At 41.5% G+C, this 23577-nt stretch overlaps 1 protein-coding gene across 2 annotated transcripts in view; it reads left to right on the plus strand.

The window, feature by feature from the left end:
- The window catches only part of METTL16 (methyltransferase 16, RNA N6-adenosine), a 120923-nt gene that overhangs the window by 65731 nt on the left and 31615 nt on the right, over nucleotides 1-23577 (plus strand). For both annotated transcript variants that reach the window (XM_056558458.1, XM_056558459.1), the window contains exons 7-8: nucleotides 6388-6457; nucleotides 9204-9293. In XM_056558458.1, the coding sequence (XP_056414433.1) occupies nucleotides 6388-6457; nucleotides 9204-9293 (160 nt within the window). The remainder of the gene's footprint in view (nucleotides 1-6387; nucleotides 6458-9203; nucleotides 9294-23577) is intronic.

Here is a 23577-nt window from a genome sequence, read left to right on the forward strand (position 1 = left end):
TTTCATCAGACCAGAATATATTCTTTCTCATAGTCTTTTAAGTCCTTTTGGTGCTATTTTTGTAAACTTCAGGGGACCAATAGACTGAAGTTACCAAAGGTGCAAATCTAGGTGTAGAATCATCTCAAGGGCTATCAAGAGAAATGAGCAGAAATTTAAGAAATAGTAGTAGTAGACTTCTCCATCTATGGAAAGCAGCACTTGGTTCCTGATAGAAGGGATTTAGAGGAGATGACCAATAATAGAATTTGGTAATGCATCATGAACAAGCTTGAATATAAAAATGTATTTACATTTTTTTAAAGTATATTTATTTATTATTTATTTAAAAAATCCAAATATAAGAAAAAACACAGAGCCAAAGAACAAAACTCTCCCCAGAGGCCATAGGGAGCGGCCCGAAACAATAAACAGGGGACATAACATCAGGTGGAATTAAAAGGGCCACACAGGGAGACATACCCAGGGAACAACCACCCATCAGGCAAGAGGGCTAGGAAAACCCAGGACCCCAGAGTGAGAGAGGCCCGACACAGACAAACAACAAAAACGGAAACAATCCACACACCCCAGAACTCCGCCAACCCACCCCCACCGAAAAAGCAACACCAGGCCAAAGCAGACCTATTGGGAGGACAGAGTCGGAGGGTCAGTAGATGTAGCAAGAAGCAGGGATATAAAAATTAGTTGAAGGGGTTATCCACGTTTAAAAAAAAAAAAAAAAGTGATGATAAATTTTAGATAGCTAGAGACCCCACCAGTCACTAGAATAAGGATCCTGAGTCCCCCACTGCTCTTGGAAACCACTGGAAATGATTGATGAATATGCACATTGGCACTCCATACTATCTAAAGAGACTGATCATTTCTTTTTTTTTTTTTATAACTGTTTATTTAAAGGATTTTGTATCTTAATACAGAAGAAAAATACGACACGTGTACAGTGAGAGAGACTGATCATTTCTATTTGGCTGACCATAAAATTTGAGGTCATGTTTGACACATTTAGAACGATAATAGGCAAATAAATTATCATATTAACATTTAAGAGTGAAAGGGGCTCACATTCTACCAATAATAAAACAATCCTACAGTTGAGCACCTTAGGTACCCTAAGGTGCTCAACTGTAGGATTGTTTTATTATTCACACTGCAGACATTCCTACGACGGGAATCCGCTTAATTTCAGTGGGATTCTGCAGATTATTTTGTGGCACATTTCCACTGGCGGTAAGTGCATGCTGCCGGGCTGCTTTGTCGTCTATGATACAACACACATCCGCACAGTCCTACCGTCAATGATTGGTAGCGCTGGCTGCAAGCAGATATTCAGCCAGGAGAATTTAATCAGCTGAATGTCCGCAGTGTGAGCAAGCTCTTTTCACCATGGTTACAATTGACTTTAGAATAAATGTATGGATACATCCACTCAGAACAAAAATTATGCATAAAATCTGCAGATATATTTTCAGTTGCTAAAATCTAATTTTGCAGATTTTGGTGTGGAATACATAATTGAATGCCTATTACTACAGGTTGCATTGTGATCATTACAGCCATGCTAAATGGACCATTATTCAGCCTTCAGGTTGCTGGTCCCTGTGTAATGTGTTGTCAGGCTTTTAGCGTGTCAGTGTGGTGTATTTTATTTAATTAGAAATAAAATCATAGAGCTTGACAGCTGATCTGGCACAACCACTGTGACAATTTGCTCTACTTACTGCTAAACCAAAGGCCCTGTCTGATCCCCCACTTGTATCCTCCCTTGTAAAAATCAAGTGTGGTATTAAGCGTGATTCGAGAAGACTGTCTTGTTCCTGACATTGACACCACACTGACAGCGAGTGCAAGTGACTCCAATGCTATGTGATTAGTAAACAGATGGGTTCCCCAACATAAATCCTGAGCATGACTGCGCTTAGAGAGAGCTAAATCCTCCAGTGGTTTGTTGTCATAAGAACGGCCCAAAACAATGCTACCTGGCTTCTACTACATTGAGCTGTCAAGAGCCCAATCAGGGAAAACGGATATAGTGAATCCTTTCAAAATAAGGTGAAATAGTTCTGCTATTAAAGCCTAACTAGCTGTGCTGGAAGTATACACCATAGTCACACTGGCTGCAACATTTCTGTGTCGATAAAAATTCTTCTGCTCATTTAGGAAAATTTTAAGATTAGAAAAAACTAAAAATGTTTTTGATTTGTAGAAAAGATTCCAAATGCTGGATCTAAGGATAAGTCTAAGTAGGGGAATGAAGCATAAAGGGGATTTTCTGGATTTATATAAAAAAATAAGGGGTATAAGATGAAGAACAAAACCTGTACATGCTCACCATTGCACTCTGCACCAGTTTTCTCTGTTGGTAGTGCTATATATACATTAAAGGGGTACTCCGGCCCTAAGTCCAAAGGATAGTGGATAAGATGTCTGACCGCTGGGGACCACGCAATCTCTCATGCAGCACCCACCTGTCTCAGCTGCATGAAGCGATCATCACTCCGTGTCTGAAGACTCACGACCATGGGGCCGGAGTATCATGATGTCACAACTCTGCCCGCTTGTGACGTCACATCCCACCCCCTCAATGCAAGCCTATGGGAGGGGCTGAAGTACCCCCTTAAGCTTGTGACACTGCAGCCAATCACTGAACTTATGTGCAGAACCTGCAGGAGGAGCATGGTCCTACACTTTATCATAGCATTTCCTGCATTGATAACCAGAACGTTGCTAATTCTGAATCAGCAGGTATCTATAATCCCTTGTTAAAGTACAGTATTCCGCACAGTGTATATTACTTAAATGGAAGCCAAAGTGAAATTCTTCTAACCTTTGTCAGGTAATGGGCATCTATAAATATACTTTCAGGAATACGCCATGAGCTTTCTTCTTACATACGGTAAATGGAAAGTGTAAGTGTAAACCTTGCAAGATATTAGTTTACTGTCAGTGAGTATCCAGTCTAAGCAACACATCAGTGACAAATGCATTTTAAAACTTCTTGTCTTTTCTTTGATAAATTTTTTTCTTATATACAGTACAGACCAAAAGTTTGGACACACCTTCTCATTCAGAGTTTTCATTATTTTCATGACTATGAAAATTGTAGATTTCACACTGAAGGCATCGAAACAATGAATTAACACATGAATTAAGACATGTGGAATTATATACATAACAAAAAAGTGTGAAAATATGTCATATTCTTGGTTCTAGCCACCTTTTGCTTTGATTACTGCTTTGCACACTCTTGGCATTCTCTTGATGAGCTTCAAGAGGTAGTCACCTGAAATGGTCTTCTAACAGTCTTGAAGGAGTTCCCAGAGATTCTTAGCACTTGTTGGCCCTTTTTGCCTTCACTCTGCGGTCCAGCTCACCCCAAACCATCTCGATTGGGTTCAGGTCCGGTGACTGTGGAGGCCAGGTCATCTGGCGCAGCACCCCATCACTCTTCTTCTTGGTGGTTTGTTTGGGGTCATTGTCCTGTTGAAAAATAAATGATGGTCCAACAAACCGGATGGAATAGCATGCCGCTGCAAGATGCTGTGGTAGCCTGCTGGTTCAGTATGCCTTCAATTTTGAATAAATCCCCCACACTGTCACCAGCAAAGCATCCCCCCATCCATCACACCTCCTCCTCCACACCAGCACACCTGTGAAGTGAAAACCATTTCAGGTGACTACCTCTTGAATCTCAACAAGAGAATGCCAAGAGTGTGCAAAGCAGTAATCAAAGCAAAACCTAGAAACCTAGAATATGACATATTTTCAGTTGTTTCACACTTTTTTGTTGTGTCTATAATTCCACATGTGTTAATTCATAGTTTTGATGCCTTCAATGTGAATCTACAATTTTCATAGTCATGAAAATAAAGATAACTCTGAATGAGAAGGTGTGTCCAAACTTTTGGTCTGTACTGTATGATGTGATTTTGTTTTATGTTTACGTCTTTCACCGTACGGGATCATTAACATAATATTTTTATAGATCAGACATTTCCGCACCTGGCGATATCAAATGTGTTGATTTATTTTCTTTTTTTTTTATTTTTTTACTTATTTACATTTTTACCGTGCTGCAGGTGATTAGATCAGCCACCGGAACCACCACAGATGCCGTGATCAATATTGAGAGGTTAATGGTGTCCATCAACATAATCGCTGATGTCCGCCTTTACTGGTGGGTCCCTGGCTGCTGGTAGCAGCCGGGACCCATGGTCTATAATGCGAGCGCAGCTCCTGCACTCGCGTTATAGCCGTGAGTCCCAGGCACCCAGGGTGTACATATACGCCCTGTTCCCTAGATGGTTGAGCCATGCCCCCAAAATTACCGGTGGAAAATTCCTTCCTGCGTCGATTTTTTGGAGTTTGGTGTTGTAGTTATACGGTTCCTCCTAGTGTTAGGTTCGTTTCTTGAGCTTTGCTTTGTCCCTTACATAGGAGTCAGTTTGCTTTGTATCTAGTTTGAATTAGTTCTGTATATCCTGTTTTTGGTCCGTGTTCAGAGCAGTTAGTCTTTGAACGCTTGTGTTCATTCTTGTCATTCTGGTATTTATAGTGTCTGTCTTCAATATTACCTTGTTCATCCCCTTCATCCCTGAATAAATCTCGCCGTATATAGTTCCTAGTTTATCCTTTTTGTTCATATTTTCATATCTGCCATTTATTTTGGTTCTTAGGCTTTAGTCTGTACGCTATATTTCTGTTACCTTGTTTCCCTGATGCCTGTTTTGTGCTACTTTGTATTCCTGCTGAATTCTGGTTTATTGACTGTGTGTCCCTGACCTGTACAGTACTTGTTTATTTTTTTTTTAGCTATGATGCCCCTGCACCTTAGTAAGCAAAGGGACTGGCTCCCAGTTGTGAGCTACCATTTAGGGCAGTTTTGCAAGTAGGCAGGAAAAGAGGGTTCTGGGATAAGCTTTGGGCTCACTCTTCCCTGTCCTACTTGACTGTTCTGTGAAGCATACTTGACTCTTCATGACAAACATATGGTTGGAGGGAAAAAAAACACAGTAAGAGTGATGTGTTTCAGGACTTCTTGGCCCTTACTTATAGTCTCTATATAGGTTTGCATGTCGCATAGGGAATGAATCAAGTGGTGGTCAAGCATGTGTACTGCCGCACCATTCATTTGGGGGACTATTGACCTCCATTCTCCTTATCGATAAAGGTCCCAGTGTTTGGACCAGTTAGTAAATCTCTATCCTGTGGACAGGGCATAATTTTAATCTTTGGGAAAGGGAATCTGTTATCAGTGTCACCTACACAGGTGGATGCCAACACTGCTGCTTCCTCACTAGGACCCACGGTGAGCAAGCTTGAAGAAACAACAACAATGACATCTGCATGCTCCTTGATCACTGCTTGTGCACCAAGCCTGCCATCCAAATAAGGAAGATAATGGGCAAACTGGATCATGGATTGAGGAGAGAAAAGTTTTATTTTGCATTTTGTTTTTTTGTTTCTTTTTACTTATCACAGAAAAAAAAATTGTTTGACTTCATCAACTGATCATCTGCCACTGTGGGCACACGGACTATGGTTTTTTCTCAGACAGTGATCTGCCAATTCAGTGTGGCATGTGTGGCCTGATCAGTCTAAGGATCCCACGAGACTTGCATTTGCCATATTATGGCAGTCAAGGTCCCATGAGTTTGGCCAACCTAAGTCCAGACTGTATAGAGCCTGCAGCGCTGATGTATGAATGCAGCCTCTTCACAGTTTTTCCCTCCTAGTGGTTCTGCTACAGCAAACTGCAACCCCACTACATTTACTTGATTCTCTCAGCTGAAACCTGCCCCGCTTTTGTCAATGGGCTGTACTTGGTATTGCAGTTTAGCTTCATTACCTTGAATGGGACCGCGCATCAATGCTAGACACAGCTCATTGATAGAGAAATCAGTTCACAACTTATTATGAGTGATTTAAGAAATAGAATTGTTGAAAAAAAAAAGAAATTTTACAAGGAAGTTGGGACAGTTTAGATGATCTGTATTATGGACTTTTGTTTGGCTTGCACTGCTTTGACTGCACTGCAATATTTGAAAGTGTAGTTTTGTCGTCCCGGTTATTTAGATTTTGGCTTTTGTTGCAGCCCCAATTGTGGTACCTGAGGTCTTTGTCTACCAAAACGTGCAGTCAATTATCACCCCATGCACAGTCTCCGCAGAGCGACATCAGAATGAGGCAAAATTGATTGATTAATGCAAATCAGAAATTGTGTTTCCCATGTTCATGCTGTTGCAGGGAGAAATGTCAAGATGTCTGAATCACTACCTAATAATTTATTCATAATACATTGGATGCTGAGCTGCCCTTGGCTTGTGTATTACCCTGCAGTGATTTTAAGCTCCCCAATTATGTACCCTGTTGGTTATTTCATTCTAGATGGTACAGCTGTATGCTGGGTAAGAAGTGCAGTTTGGCTCCATTGAAGGAAGAGCTGCGAATACAAGGGGTAGGTTTATTCCTATAGTTATTATTCTATTGTTACCATTTTGCTACTGAATTAGAATTTGATGGCAGATTTCAAGTGTATCACCAGCTGGGAAAGATTTTACTACGCCTCATCTATTGAAAGGGGAAAATATTTCTCAAATAGATTATTTTCCATTCTGGGTGAATATCTAACAGTAAATCCTTCTAATAATTGAGTAGTCTGAGGGAAAGCTCAATAGCGAATCCTAAACTACTAAAAGATGTTAGTAAGCATCAATGATTAGATTTCTTTTAGTTTGTTCCACTTTTTTATTTATTTATTTTACTTACTGGATCCTAATCTTAGAGACTTAAAGGGGTTATCCACAAATAGAAAAACAGAGTTAATTTCTTTCAAGAACCGCGCCATGTCTGTCTCCAGGTTGGGTGTGGTTCTGCAGCTCAGTTCCATTAAAGGGGTACTCCGGCGCTAAGACATCTTATCCAAAGGATAGGGCATAATATGTCTGATCGCAGGGATCCCACCGCTGGGGACCCCCCGTGATCTTGCACGCACCACCCTGTTATCATCAGTCCCTGGAGCATTTCGCTCCGGGTCTGATTACTGGCAATCACGGGGGCCAGAACATTGTGACTGGGCGGAGCGTGACATCACACGGGGGCGGGACGTCACAATGCTCCGGTCCCCGTGATCGCCAGTAATCGGACCCGGAGCAAACATGCTCCGGGGACTGATTGATTATAAGGGTGCGTTCACGTGGAGTAATTTCTCTTGAATTCTCCGCTCCAAATTAATGCACATCTCCTCTGCCCACTGACTTTAATGTTATTTCCGCTGTCCTGTTCACACTGCGGAAATTCTGCTAGCAGAATTCCGACGCTGAATTCCGTTCCGCTTGAAGAAAGAACGTGTTCATTCTTCAAGCTGAATCCGCTAGCAGAAATCAATTGAAATCAATGGTTAAAGAAAATTCCGCCCGACATCATTTTCGCACGGAATTCGCGCGCAATTTGTGCGGAATTCACACGGAATTCGCACGGAAATGGCTGAAAAACCCTTCACTTCTTTCTCCCCCATTTCCGCACGCAATTCCGCGAATTCCTTTTTACCGCCCGTAAATTTTTCCGCCTGAATTACTCTTTATTTACCCCGTGTGAACGCACCATAACTGGTTGCTGCGTGCAAGATCACGAGGGACCCCAGCGGCGGGACCCCCGCCATCAGGCATCTTATCCCCTATCCTTTGGATAGGGGTTAAGATGTCTTAGCACCGGAGTACCCCTTTAAAGTGAATGGAGCCAAGTTGTAATACCACACACAACCTGGGGACAGATGTGGAGCTGTTTTTGAAGAAATTTTCTCTGTGCGTCACTTTCTGGATAACCCCTTTAATCTTAAATGACTTTTCTCATCCATCCATTCCAGTTAAGTCTCCTCTGAGTGGCCCTGAGCACAGGATCACGCCCTGTGATATCACTATGCTCAAATAGGACTTATGGGTGGAACAGGTCAGCCCCAGACCAATAACATTACTTATGTGATAAAAAAAATTATAATAATTCTTGTTTTTTGATTGTCATAAAAGCAATTCTTGATATCTAAGTGTTATATTCAAAGGCAAATGTCCATCTTCTAAGTTCCAGTGATAAATCCCCTATTCTAGCCTTTTTTATATTTTTTAAACATATAGTATCATTGTTGGGTGCCGAACGAACACGTATAGCTCATGGCATTTGTATAATACCCAAATAGACAGCACACTTCAGGTGTATTATAATCCACTAAATTGCATCCAAGTCACAATTTACAGGTGAAACTCGGAAAATTTGAATATCGTGCAAGTTCATTGTATTTCATTAACGCAACTTAAAAGGAAAGGAAGCATCCAAAATCTCCTGGTAGACTGATGCGTTGACTTAATGAAGCACAGTGGACCAACACCAGCAGATGACATGACTCCCCAAATCATATAATATTTATATTGGGGATTTGGGGTTTTCATAAGCTGTAAGCCATAACCATCACAATTATGACAAATCACGGCTTGAACTATCTTGCTTTGCATGTAATGTGTCTCTTTCATATACTAGTTTCACCTTTTAAGTTGCATTACTGAAATAAATGAACTTTTGCTGGATATTCTAATTTTTCGAGTTTCACCTATAAAAAGTAGCTTTCGTGTGATACTTTGTCTTTTGCAGGGAGGCAGACACTGCTATAGCTCCCTCTACGTTGGCCAATTAAAATATCTTCATCTTAAAGGAGTTTTCCAAGACTTTACTAGTGCCCTAGTCTCTGGATAGATCATGAATATCTCAGTTATGGGTCCTACACCTAGCTTTCCCTGCCGGTCAGCTCCTTGCTAGAGCCGTGGCACCCAGGAAGGAGACTAGAACAAACCGCTCTGTACACTCTGTAGTGGCCATTCACTTCAATGGGAACTGAGCTACTGTAACCCAGCACAGCCACCACACAATGTACAGATCTCTCTGCTTCTGTCGTTTTACTTTATATACTGGTGCCGGGGCCCTGGTAGACAGTTGATTAGCAGTTGTACCGGGTGGCTCTTCCTGTTCTATAAAGGCCTGTAATGCCTCTGAGGACAGTGACCTCTGCACAAGTTACAGACGTGTTTGTGGTTTACATATTTAAGTGACGGGATAGACGATGCATTTTACTAGGCATGTTTTATATAAGTCACATTACACAATTAAATGTCTTTAAGTTAACCAAAGGTTGTTACTTGTTCTTTAATACATGCCAGGTTCCTAAAGTTGCTCACACAGAATTTTACCAGGGGCGTACAATGCGTTGGGCACTGGCATGGAGTTTCTATGATGATGTGATCATTCCGGTAAGTACTTCACATAGTATCTGACACTTAGTGATTACTTAGTAGTTAGTTAGTAATTGTACTTAGTAATTCCCCTTATTGGTTTTGTCCTGTTGCCCTAAGCAACAACCTTAGTAGGACCATCCAATAAGATGGTCAGGCATGCTCAGTTCAATTGTGTTAGTCTCTTCTGTATATGGAAGTGGTGGGGATTGTGGGGAATTGTGTGATCTTTTGCAGGGTCGCAATTCAAAGTGGAGGTCAGGAAATTATCAAATGGATAAGGGGGGGGGGGGGGGGGGGTTCGAAGGAGAATGGTACAGTGATGAAGGGTTATTCAGGATTAGAAAAACTTAGGCGATTTTACAACACCACACCTGTCCTCAGGTTATGTTTGTGTTGTATCTCAGTTCCATTGAAGTTAAGGGAGCAAAGTTGTAATACCAAACATAACCTAAGAACAGGTGTGGTGCTGTTTTGGGGGGAAAAATTAGCTCTGTTTTTCTATTGACAACCCTTTAAAAGAAACCTGTCATCACTTTTTGGCTGCACAAAGCACGAGTCATGAGGGCCATACCCGGTAGCTTCTCTGCACCTCACAACCTCAATTGTTAGCTTTCTACCTTTTTGGTTGGAGAGAGATCTATCAGTCAAGGCCAGTCGGGCAGAGAAAAGCCAGCTGCCAGGGACCACCCAGATAGCTCTTGGTTCAGGCAGCATGAAAGAGATGGCAGGTATTCTTTAATCCTGAACACCAGAGAATGCTATTCCTTATTCTTGATAAAGAGCCGACTGCACTTGTCACTTATAATAAGGCAATTTGAGGAACTGTGATGCATTATAGCAGTGTTTCCCAACCCGGGTGCCTCCAGCTGTTGCAAAACTACAACTCCCAGCATGCCCGGACAGCCGTTCGCAAGGCTTAAAATGTGCGGAATGTCCATCCGGAAAACATTCTGCATGTTTGTCCGACCCAGCAGGCTTGGACAATTCAGAAATGCACCCACTCATAAATGGCAATGCATTTACGAATGAATCCGCAGAAAGAATAGACATGTCTATTCTTTCTGTGGATGCTGAAATCTGGATTTCTACTGCAGAAACATCTGCCGCTGAAATCTCACCATGTGAACAGTGCAACAGAATCCCACTGAAAACAATACAGTGGAATGTCTGTGCTAGGGATGAGCGAATTTACAGTAATTCGATTCGTCACAAACTTCTCGGCTCGGCAGTTTATGACTTATCCTGCATAAATTAGTCCAGCTTTCAGGTGCTCCGGCGGGCTGGAAAATGTGGATACAGTCCTAGGAGAGAGTCTCCTAGGACTGTATACACCTTTTCCAGCCCACCGGAGCACCTGAAAGCTGGACTAATTTATGCAGGCTAAAGTCAGCAACTGCCGAGCCGAGAAGTTCGTGACAAATCGAGTCACTGTAAGTTCGCTCATCTCTAGTCTGAGTGTAAAATTCCGGTGGAATTCTGCACAGACATTCCTGCGCGTTAACATACCCTTAGTGGGAAACACTGCGCTAAAGTTTGATATACTGGCTAGAGTCTGTGGAAAGCTGGGTGTGAACCATTCTGGGTACTTGAATGGCATCCATTATCCCAATACAAGTAAGAAAATAACTGATGTTATCACAAAATATAATAAATTATATTTTGGGGCACCCTAAAACTCACAGTACGGTATGTGTGTGTGTGTGTGTGTGTATGTGTGTGTATATATATATATATATATATATATATATATATATATATACATATGAAATATACACTGAACACTAAGGTAACGCATCCTAGATCTGAATGAATCAACTAGTCGTATGAAATAGTTTCATGTTTACATAGTTGAATCTGCTGACAACAAAATCACACAAAAATTATCAATGGATATCAAATTTATCAACCAATGGAAGTCTGGATATGGAGTCACACTCAAAATCAAAGTGGAAAACCACACTACAGGCTAATCCAACTTTGATGTAATGTCCTTAAAACAAGTCAAAATAAGGCTCAGTAGTGTGTGTGGCCTCCACGTGCCCGTATGACCTCCCTACAATGCCTGGGCATGCTCCTCATGAGGTGACGTTGGTCCTGGGCCATCTGTGGTGCAATGTGGCGTTGGTAGATGGAGCCAAACATGATGTTACAGATGTTCTCAATCAGATTCTGGTCTGGGGAATGGGCGGGCCGTTCCATAGCATCAATGCCTTCCTCTTGCAGGTACTGCTGACACACTCCAGCCCCATGAGGTCTAGCATTGTCTTGCAATAATAGGAACCCAGAGCCAACTGCACCAGCATATAGTCTCACAAGGGGTCTGAGGATCTCATCTTGGTACCTAAGGGCAGTCAGGCTACCTCTCGCAAGCACATGGAGGGCTGTGCGGCCCCCCCAAAGAAATGCCACCCCACACCATTACTGACCCACCGCCAATCCGGTCATGCTGGAGGATGTTGCAGGCTGCAGAATGTTCTCCACGGAGTCTCCAGACTCTGTCTCGTCTGTCACATGTGCTCAGTGTAAACCTGCTTTTATCTGTGAAGAGCACAAGGCGCCAATGGTGAATATGAAAATCTTGGTGTTTTCTGTGCAGTGTTGGGCTGTAAGCACAACTCCTACCTGTGGACATCGGGGCCCTCATACCACCCTCATGGAGTCTGTTTCTGACAGTTTGAGTCGACACATTTACATTTGGGGCCAGCTGGAGGTCATTTTGCAGGGCTCTGGCTCCTCCTTGCACAAAGGTGGAGGTAGCGGTCCTGCTGCTGGGTTGTTGCCCTCCTACTGCCTCCTCCACGTCTCCTGATGTACTGGCCTGTCTCCTGGTAGCGCCTCCATGCTTTGGACACTACACTGACCGACACAGCAAACCTTCTTGCCACAGCTCGCATTGATGTGCCATCCTGGATGAACTGCACTACCTGAGCCACTTGTGAGGGTTTATGACTCTGTCTCATGCTACCACTAGAGTGAAAGCACTGCCAGCATTCAAATGTGACCAAAACTTCAGCCAGGAAGCATGGGAACTGAGAAGTGGTCTGTGATCACCACCTGCAGAACCACACCTTTATTAGATGTCTCCTGTTGGCTGTTCCATTTGAACAACAGGATGTGAAATTGATTGTCAGTCAGTGTTGCTTCCTGAGTGGACAGTGTGATTTCACAGAAGTGTGATTTACTTGGAGTTACATTGTGTTGTTTGTGTTCCCTTTATTTTTTTTGAGCAGTGTGTAAACTATTATGATTATAATGTGTGTGTATATATACATACACACAGACACACACATATATATATATATATATATATATATACACACACACACATATACACATACATATACAGTCATGGCTGTAAATGTTGGCAACCCTGACATTTTTCTAGAAAATGAAGTATTTCTCACAGAAAATGATTGCAGTAACACGTTTTGCTATACACATGTTTATTCCCTTTGTGTGTATTGGAACTAAACCAAAAAAGGAGGAAAAGAAGCAAATTGGACAAAGTGTCACACCAAACTCCAAAAATGGGCTGGACAAAATTATTGGCACCCTTAACTTTGCACACCCTTGGTTGCTCACCCTTTGGAAAAAATAACTGAAATCAGTCGCTTCCTATAACCATCAATAAGCTTCTTACACCTCTCAGCCGGAATGTTGGACCACTCTTCCTTTGCAAACTGCTCCAGGTCTCTCCTATTAAAAGGGCATCTTTTCCCAACAGCAATTTTAAGATCTCTCCACAGGTGTTCAATGGGATTTAGATCTGGACTCATTGCTGGCCACTTCAGAAATCTCCAGCGCTTTGTTGCCGTCCATTTCTGGGTGCTTTTTGATGTATGTTTGGGGTCATTGTCCGGCTGGAAGACCCAAGATTTCGGATGCAAACCCAGCTTTCTGACACTGGGCGTACAGTGTGACCCAAAATCCATTGGTAAACCCCAGATTTCATGATGCCTTGCACACATTCAAGGCATTTAGAGGCAGCAAAACAACCCCAAAACATAATTGAACCGCTACCATATTTTACTTTAGGTACTGTGTTCTTTTCTTTGTAGGCCTCATTCTGTTTTTGGTAAACAGTAGAATGATGTGCTTTACCAGAAAGCTCTATCTTGGTCTCATCTGTCCACAAGATGTTTTCCAGAAGGATTTTGGCTTACTCAAGTTCATTTTGGCAAAATGTAGTTTTGCTTTTTTATGTCTCTGCGTCAGCAGTGGGATCCTCCTGGGTCTCCTGCCTGAACTTTTCATTTCATTTAAATGTCGACGGATAGTTTGCGCTGACACTGATGCTCCCTGAGCCTGCAGGACAGCTTGAATATCTTTGGAACTTGTTTGGGGCTGCTTATCCACCATCCGGACTATCCTGCATTGACACCTTTCATAAATTTTTCTCTTCCGTCCACACCCAGGGAGATTAGCTACAGTGCCATGGGTTGCAAATTTCTTGATAATGTTGGGCACTGTGGACAAAGGCAAATCTAGATCTCTGGAGATGGACTTGTAACCTTGAGATTGTTATAATTTTTTCACAATTTTGGTTCTCAAGTCCTCAGTTCTCTTCTCCTCTTTCTGTTGTTCATGCTTAGTGTGGCACACACACAGACACACAATGCAAAGACTAAGTGAACTTCTCTCCTCCTTTTTATCTGCTTTCAGGTGTTATTTTTATGTTGCCCACACCAGTTACCTGCCTCAGATGAGTTTAAAGGAGCATCACATGCTTTACACAGTCTTATTTTTCCACAATTTTGAAAGGGTGCCAATCATTTTGTTAAAACCATTTTTGGAGTTTAGTTTGACATTATGTCCAATTTGCTTTTTTTCCTCCCTTTTTTTGGTTTAGTTCCAATACACACAAAGGGAATAAACATGTGTATAGCATAATATGTTACTGCAATCCTTTTCTGTGAGAAATACTTCATTTTCTTGAAATATTTCAGGGGTGCCAACATTTACAGCCATGACTGTATATATGTGTGTATGTGTGTATGTGTGTGTATATATATATATATATATATATATATATATATATATATATATATATATATATACACACACACATACACAAAATGGTATTGCAGCACTACTTATCCCAATCCGTGTGGGGTGCCAGTGCCCAGACTTGATCAGAGTCCTTGTAGCATAGAAATAGAAAAGTGCAGCACTCCCCAATAAGGGAAAAAGAGTGGGTTTATTTGCTCACATGTATAGCAGCAACGTTTCTGTCCTACTATAGGACCATTTTCAAGCTTAGTGACACAATTCAACAAGAGGGTTTTTATACCCACATAAGGTGCTTAATCAATTACATAATAAAGTGCTTCAATCATCATATCATACAAGTGCATAAAAACCATTTTGTTGCAATACAGATAAGGTACATTACGTAGTAATATACTAAGTGTTGTAAAAAATATTTACATAATAAAGTGCAGAGTGAGATTAAAAACAAGCTTGAAACATGTTAATATACAAATGTTGTATGTCATATTTACAGATAGATACCTGTGTGACGTATTCTGTATACAGATCTACCAACATGGCGTCCGCAGCCTGGAACGCCATTCTCGGCTGCGAGGGTCATAGTTCCGGTTGAATGATCACATGCCGCGTCACGTGACCCCATCGCTATGGAGAGCCGGGACGCTAGATCCAGCGCTCACAGCACTCCTATAGAGGCGGCAAGATGATCACACAGTGCCGAGTGTATACAGGTTCCTAAGGTTCATACCTATAATGTATCGCCAACTGGAGGAATCAAACCCAATGACAGGGAGGAATGAATGTATGGCACAGCAACAAAATACATACATCTGCCAAACATAGAGGACTTGATCCAGAAAAAAAAAAGGGAGAAAAAAAACTTTAAAAACAGAAAAAGGAGAAAATAATTTAAAAAAAATAATAAAATAAAGAAAATTTAAATAATGAAGAATAGTAAAAAAAATTAAAATAATATAATATACAAAAAGATAAAAATATATAGAACAAAATAGAAGAATAAATAAAAATAGAAAATATATAAAATAAATACATGGACAATATTTCTCAAACACAGCTAGATGCTGTATTAACCCCTAACAGGCCATATATAACCAGGGTGACTCCCAGGTTTGTAGGGAGGATGTGCATGACCCCAACCCAGGTTGTCAATGCACGACACCCACAGGGGAGACCTAAGTGGTGGGGCTCCCACAAAGAATCCCAACCATCGTAAGGACCCCCCACTACAGCCAATAGGGAGTGTGCCAGCTATCAAGCGGCACTGCCCACCCATACATGCAAAAAAGCGATAATAGGCCAACCAGGGTATGTAGTGTGTATTTTATTACTATTGATAGCCCATATGTGATCATTCAACCGGAACTATGGCCCTCGAAGCCGGGAGCGGCGTTCCACGCTGCGGACGCCATGTTGGTAAATCTGTATACAGAATACGTAACACAGGTATCTATCTGTAATTATGACATACAATATGTGACAGCTGTTGTAATTATTTGTATATGAACATGTTTCAAGCTTGTTTTTAATCTCACTCTGCACTTTATTATGTAAATATTTTTTACAACACTTTGTATATTACTACGTAATGTACCTTATCTGTATTGCACTGATTTGAAATGATTTTTATGCACTTGTATGATGATTGAAGCACTTTATTATGTAATTGATTAAGCACCTTATGTGGGTATAAAAATGCTCTTGTTGAATTGTGCCACTAAGCTTGAAAATGGTCCTATAGTAGGACAGAAACGTTGCTGCTATACATGTAAGCAAATAAACCCACTTTTTTCACTTATTGGAGGAGTGTTGCGCTTTTATATATATATATATATATATATATATATTTATATATATATATATATATATAATATATATATATACATAGGGCAGCACTCCAATATTGCAATGCGGTGAGTGCACACAGGTCTCAGGCACAAGGTAACTTGATAGTAGGAAGTGGGAATACACATTTTTTTATTAATTTATCTTAATTATTATTATTATATATCTTATATTTACCTGATGTAACTGCCTACGTGGCCCAACCTTTACGCTCTTGGAGACATGTCATCTGTGTTCTCCAATCCTAGCCTCTGGGTGTACATGCTCCCTGCCCCGAGTCTGATAACTACCTTTTGTACAGCCGTCTTGTGACAGACTGCCCTGCTAATGCCCATTTGTCTGAAGGATTAGACATGCACACTGATTTTTCTGGGCTTAACAAATTAAAAAGGCATTAGCTGGCAGCTTTTATCACACTATCGGCATAATCGCGGGCTGGTGTGAAACAATGAAAGTACGATGGTGTCTTGGGCGACCTGTCAGACCTCCTTTTGTAGCCTAGGCTGGCGAGTATGTTGTCTATCGATTTCAGGGCTTTTTTTCCCTTCTTCGCTTTGGTTGGGGGTTAACTGCAGATGTCTAGCCTGGCAATTACAATTCAGAGGGTTGGCATTAAATTGGTATGATTGTAAGCATCCAGTGAAAGGTCTTAAAGGATAACTAACTGATTTCAAGCTGAGCGTGGCTTGATAAAATTGATTGTTTGTGCAGCCTGTCTCACCATTTAAAGCTGCACTGCTACGTTTTTGCTATTTTTCTTTTTATTTGTTTAATGCATAATCTTAATCATTAAGACTCTTAACATGTTCAGTTTGTAGCTTTAAAGAAAAACATAATCTATAAAATAAAATACCCTGGCTTTGTAGCCCCAGTTCAGACCGTGCTTGTCAATGACAGACATCGTCTGGCTTCTAAGATGCACCCCTGCAGTTCTCAGTGAAGGGAAATACAGCATTACTGGAGATTTTCAGCATAATTTGGACGTTAAAAGGTGAGCTCAAAACTGCACCTGCTAATGCCTTTTATTGTAGGTTAAAGAGCTCTTTTATAGATTTACAGTAATGATTTTACATTTACAGCTAAAGGTGCTAAAACAAGAATCTTGCTAGGCAATACATATTTGATTTTTTTTGGGCTTATATGACAAAAAAATATCCCACTGTAAAGTATTATCAGTCATGCGCAGAATAAGTTTGTTTTATTAGTATTGCAAAGTCTATACAAATATATTTAACCCCTTGATCCAGTAATTAAGATTAAGGCTAAGAACAATTCTGATTAAATTCCCTGCATCTCCAACTCCTGGGTGCTGATAGCATTCCAATTTTTATGGGTAGTCCACTTTAGGTAGTCCCTTACTGTAAGATTGGCCCCTCTTAATGAGCTTACCACAAGTTTTCCCACTCATGGGGTTGTACTATATTTGGGAATCTGGTAAAAGGTGTTTTGTTTACCTTCAGCACCACTTCATGGTACAGTATTTTCCGGCATATAAGACGACTGGGCGTATAAGACGACCCCCAAATTTTACAGTTAAAATATAGAGTTTGGGATATTCTCGCCGTATAAGACTAACCCTCTACTGCTATATGGTACCTTACCATTGTTCCCCCCCACACTAGGTTGTCAGCATAGTTCCCCCCACATTAGGTTGTCAGCATAGTTCCCCCACATTAGTTTGTCAGTATTGTTCCCCCCACATTAGGATGTCAGCATAGTTCCCCCACATTAGGTTGGCAGTATAGTTCCCGCACATTAGGTTGTAGTTCCCCCCACATCAGGTTGGCAGTATAGTTCCCCCACATTAGGTTGTAGTTCCCCTACATTAGGTTGGTATAGTTCCCCCCACATTAGGCTGGCAGTATAGTTCCCCCACATTAGGTTGTAGTTCCCCCACATGAGGTTGGCAGTGGATCCCACAGACATACAGCCTTCAGCCATTTACAGTGTATGGCTTTAGGCTGTATGTCTGTGTACTGCCCCATTTCAGTGCTCTTCAGTGGTCGTTGCACCGAAGATGACGTGCTGGTAACTTACCATGCCCGCTCATCCTCGCTGCTTCGCTCTGCTCTGCTGTTGCTATGGGCGCACACACGGGGCGTCAGTGACGTCCCTGTGTGTGCTACCTCCCGTCGGCCCGTGTGTTTTTAAAGTTAACACGGGGCCGTAGAAAGGTAACCCGGACATCCTTGTGTCCAGAAAAGATCTTTCGTGACACAGGGATGTCCCGAATGTGACGGGGGAAGTCAATCTTGGCCGGGATGCCCGGGATATGGATAATCCATACCCCGGCCGTCCCGGCCGACTGCAGCACCCGGCGTATAAAACGACCCCCGACTTTTGAGAACATTTTACGGGGTTAAAAGTTTTCTTATATGCCGAGAAATACGGGAATTTACACAGTTCCCACTGAATTTAATAGGCTGTCCTCGCTTTGTCCTTCAGAGTTTTGTATCCGCCCTGTCCAAATAGATGAGTCCTGCATGTTGAACCCAGTTTAATAACTTAAAGGGTTTTTCCGGGAAGCCTTATTTTAAATTTTTTTTATAAATATGCTCAATGAGGTGTAGAAAACAAACAAAAACTTAGCGATACTATGGGCTTTCCCCTGCCCATGGTATCGCTGAGTTCCATTCTCTGCATTGCTTACGGGTTTTTAGACATGACATCAGAAATGGGCTCTATCAGAATCAAAAACTGTATATATGTTGTACATCTTGGCAAAACATTAAAGGAGATGTGAAAGTTTGTTTTCTCAGCAGGATGGAATAGGAATAGTCCGTACCGGATATCTCCTTTAACCTTTCTAATATACTTCTTAAAAAATTGTATCTCCTTTTTAGAGAGACCATGGCTTTATAAAAAAAAAAAAAAAACACACCACTAGGGGTCCCATACCATCCAGAAGGTAATCCTGTCTGGCTACAGAATAATCTTTATCCAAAATGAAGTACAGGCTGGAACAAAGTTCAGTAAGTGAGAGCTGAACTAGCACTCCCCTGTGCTCACTCCTGTCCTGTCTATCAGACTTCTTTCTGAAAACATAGAGGAGGGGGTTACAGAGCAGCCTGCAATGATAGGATAATCAGACCAAGCACAGCAGATTCAGTGAATGCATGCTGACTGAGGGTTTAGTTCTTGCTTGGGACACGCCCCTTCCTGTGAAGTAGGTGTCAGAATAAGTGAGCAGAAGAGCGGAGGGATTTGTGAGCCAAATACAAAGACATATAAAGAATCTGCACGGCCTAGTGAGTAATATATATATATATATATATATATATATATATATAGATGGCTTGATAGATGAGCATTATTTTTCTGTGATATGACTGGTACACTTAAACCATTCAGTGAATGCAGCATTGCCCAGTTCAGCCACTAATTGGCTGAGCGGGCCTATGGCTTTATGGGTTTGGCCACCACCATCAGCTTCAGGAACAGGTACAGTTTGTATACAAACAAAGAGAAAGGTGTATAGCCAGCTCATCGTTTGTAATGATTTGATCCTGACACTCGTAGGAATTGGTTCCGAAGCCCGGAGTAGAAGCCAAGCCGTTGTCCTGGTATAGATAGACCATAGAAGAAAGGGTTCCAGCTTCCGAAAAATTATAAGTTTTAAAAGTCCAAAATTTATTCAGTCCATATTAAAATCAAAAAAGGAAAAACACCCTGTGTGGTTAGAAACCCCCACGCCGACGCGTTTCGGACTGTCTAATCCTTAATCATGGCACAGGAAAGGAATAGTAACTGACCTTATATATCCTTGTGAGTAACTGATACATTCAGTAACCACCTGGTTCACTCCCGGGATCTGGCGTCTGCCGTCACTTCCTGGGTGTAACCTCGGAACTTTCCCAACAAATTAACCCCTTAGTATATAGATGAATGAAAAGTCATATTCATTCTAGACTGCAATTCAGACCACAAGGGAAAAAATATAATAATAATGTTTCACAATTCTCCCGAGAATACAGAAAAGAATCATCAATAAAAGTATGAAAGATCGTTACGGGAATTTAAACCTTGTGGCTGACCTTGTGAGTCAAGCCTTAATATCCAAAAAGCCTCCCTTTTGAAAACCTTATGTGACCAGTCACCCCCTCTTGGGGGGCGGGGTACCCGTTCTATCCCCGTTACTTGTATGGTCTGTGGGTCACCCGCATGCATCTCCACTATATGTCTGCTAAGACCAGATAAAGTACGGCTGCCTGCCCCTTGTTTAACATAAAAATGCTCGTAAAAACGTTTTCTTAGTTTTCTAGAGGTGCAGCCTATATACTGCAGATTGCACTGAGTACAGATTGCTGAGTAGACTACATGAGTAGTATCACAGTTAATAAAAGAATTAATGTCAAATAATTTACCATTTGCTGGTGAATAAAACTGCTTACTGTGTACCATATGTTTACAAAGGCTGCATCTCGCATGTGAGCATCTATAGTTACCTTTAGTGCTCAACCAACTGTCTTTCTTGGGCATTCTATAATCACTATTTGACAATCTCCCTTGTAATGATTTGCCTTTTTTCGCAACAATTCGTACTCCATTGTTTAACCCCTTAAGGACACATGACGTACTGGAACGTCATGTGTCCACTCCCGATCTATAACGCGGGGCCACGGCGTGGCCCCGCGTCATAGCGGTTCGGGCCCGGCCTCTAACAACGGCCGGGACCCGTGGCTAATAGCGCGCGGCATTGATCGCTGTGCCGCGCGCTATTAACCCTTTAGACGCGGCGTTCAAAGTTGAACGCCGCGTCTAAAGTGAAACCGAAAGCATGCCGGCTAGCTCAGTGGGCTGTTCGGGATAGCCGCGGTGAAATCGCGGCATCCCGAACAGCTGACAGGACAGCGGGAGGGCCCCTACCTGCCTCCTCGCTGTCCGATCGCCGAATGACTGCTCAGTGCCTGAGATCCAGGCATGAGCAGTCATGCGGCAGAATCATCGATCACTGGTTTCTTATGAGAAACCAGTGATCAATGTAAAAGATCAGTGTGTGCAGTGTTATAGGTCCCTATGGGACCTATAACACTGCAAAAAAAAAGTGCAAAAAAAAAGTGAATAAACATCATTTAACCCCTTCCCTATTAAAAGTTTGAATCACCCCCCCTTTTCCCATAAAAGAAAAAACACAGTGTAAATAAAAATAAAAATAAACATAAATGGTATCGCCGCGTGCGGAAATGTCCGAATTCTAAAAATATATCGTTAATTAAACCGCACGGTCAATGGCGTGCGCGCAAAAAAATTCCAAAGTCCAAAATAGTGCATTTTTGGTCACTTTCTATATCATGAAAAAATGAATAAAAATAAGTCCTATCAATGCAAAAATGATACCGTTAAAAACTTCAGATCACGGCGCAAAAAATGAGCCCTCATACCGCCCCATACACGGAAAAATAAAAAAGTTATAGGGGTCAGAAGATGACAATTTTAAACGTATACATTTTTCTGCATGAAGTTATGATTTTTTCCAGAAGTGCGACAAATTCAAACCTGTATAAGTAGGGTATCATTTTAATCGTATGGACCTACAGAATACATATGAGGTGTCATTTTTACCGAAAAATGTACTACGTAGAAACGGAAGCCCCCAAAAGTTACAAAATGGCGTTTTTTTTTTCAATTTTGTCTCACAATGATTTTTTTTCCCGTTTCACCGTAGATTTTTGGGCACAATGACTGACGTCATTACAAAGTAGAATTGGTGGTGCAAAAAATAAGCCATCATATGGATTTTTAGGTGCAAAATTGAAAGAGTTATGATTTTTTAAAGGCAAGGAGCAAAAAACGAAAATGCAAAAACGGAAAAACCCCCGGTCCTTAAGGGGTTAAGATCTTACAGTTCTCCTCATTGTCAAGAAGAACAGGGAGATGTTTGTTTATAATAATCTTGATTTGGTTGAACTGAACACTATAAGGTGTAGAGAAAGTTACAGGATGGTTAATTTTCCCACTAATTGGCTGAGCGGGCCTATGGCTTTATGGGTTTGGCCACCACCATCAGCTTCAGGAACAGGTACAGTTTGTATACCCTAACATTCTGTTTTCACTTTGTAATTATGGGGTAGTGAGGGCAGAATGATGGGTAAAGTTGAATTTTTTATATGAGCACAAGGCCGCAGCATAACAAAATGTGAAAGGGTCTGAAAACTATCAAAATGCTTAGTACACTGTTTGAAATGGCATTAAAGCTGTTACATCATTTGATTGTTGTAGCTAATGAAAAGGTATCATATCTGCAAGACTGCTCTTTTGTCTCACCCTGAGAGAAATACATTTGTTTTCTTCAGAAGCACACCCATGTCTTCAGACACTTGATCAGAGCTTTGGAAGAAAGTGTGCACTGTGTTTAAAACAAAATATGGCTCTTGCTTAATTGGCCAATAGGGATCGCACGATCCCCCTTGGCCACTTGAAAGGGGAATAATGGTGCCGACTTGTTGAGTCATAAGTCAGGCCTTAAATTAGTGGAATAGGGGCTATGATTTAAGTGTCTGAGAAAAAGGCTGCCATATATTGTAAAGCTGACCTTTACCTGAGTACATCTCGTACACTATACACATGACTAAGCTTTTCCTTCACATTTTTAATGTTTCTCAACTTCAGCTAAAGGCTCTTGGCTTATCCTCACATGGCAGGCATGCTACCGGTAGAACTCCCAGTTGGGGAATATGAAATCACCACACAGTAACTTCATATTCCCCGCTGGGAGCAGTTGGCCGGGGGATGGAGCATAATGCGATCTAAGAGAAGGTCCTTTTCCTTACTTTGCTGGTCCCGAATGATTAACGTACAGGTCTGCTGCGAGCAGCTTAGGGCTGGGAAGGGGCATGCCGCTGCAAGATTTGGCCACCCCTACAACTGTTCACCAGCGTTACAAGACAGCATGAATAGAAGTTCCCAAACCGCAGGCAAAGTTATGCCCAAACTGATGGTGCCTGTACCTCCATACCCCGTACGGAGGTGACCGTTTCGCTTTAAGTGCCAAGTCAGTGTTTCCCAACAAGGGTGCCGGGCATCCTGGGAGTTGTAGTTTTGCAACAGCTGGAGTCAACCTGGTATGGAAACACTGTGCCAAGTAATAATAGGGGTGCAGGGGAAACATACAAAAAACCTTGTTCACTTGTTTTTTTTATGCCTACTGTACCTAAAGCCCCCCACCCCAAAGAAAATTCCACTTTTCATCGATTAATCAATCATTTATCGGCAACAAATCGGTGAATGCAATGAATCGTTTGTTGCAGCCCTAATGTAAATTGATATTGTTTCTGTATCTAAAGAAAAGGTGTGCACCACACTAAACCATATACTTGATTGGAATCCAATCATTAGTTAAGAATAGCCAATGACTTGTGCTGCTTCCCAAGAAGTAGTGACACTTACCATTGTTATATATATTTTTTTCATGATACATGTTTTTAAATTGCAAACCATATCTTTAAAT

The sequence above is a fragment of the Hyla sarda genome, chromosome 2, assembly GCF_029499605.1.
Source record: "Hyla sarda isolate aHylSar1 chromosome 2, aHylSar1.hap1, whole genome shotgun sequence".
NCBI classification, from domain to species: domain Eukaryota; kingdom Metazoa; phylum Chordata; class Amphibia; order Anura; family Hylidae; genus Hyla; species Hyla sarda.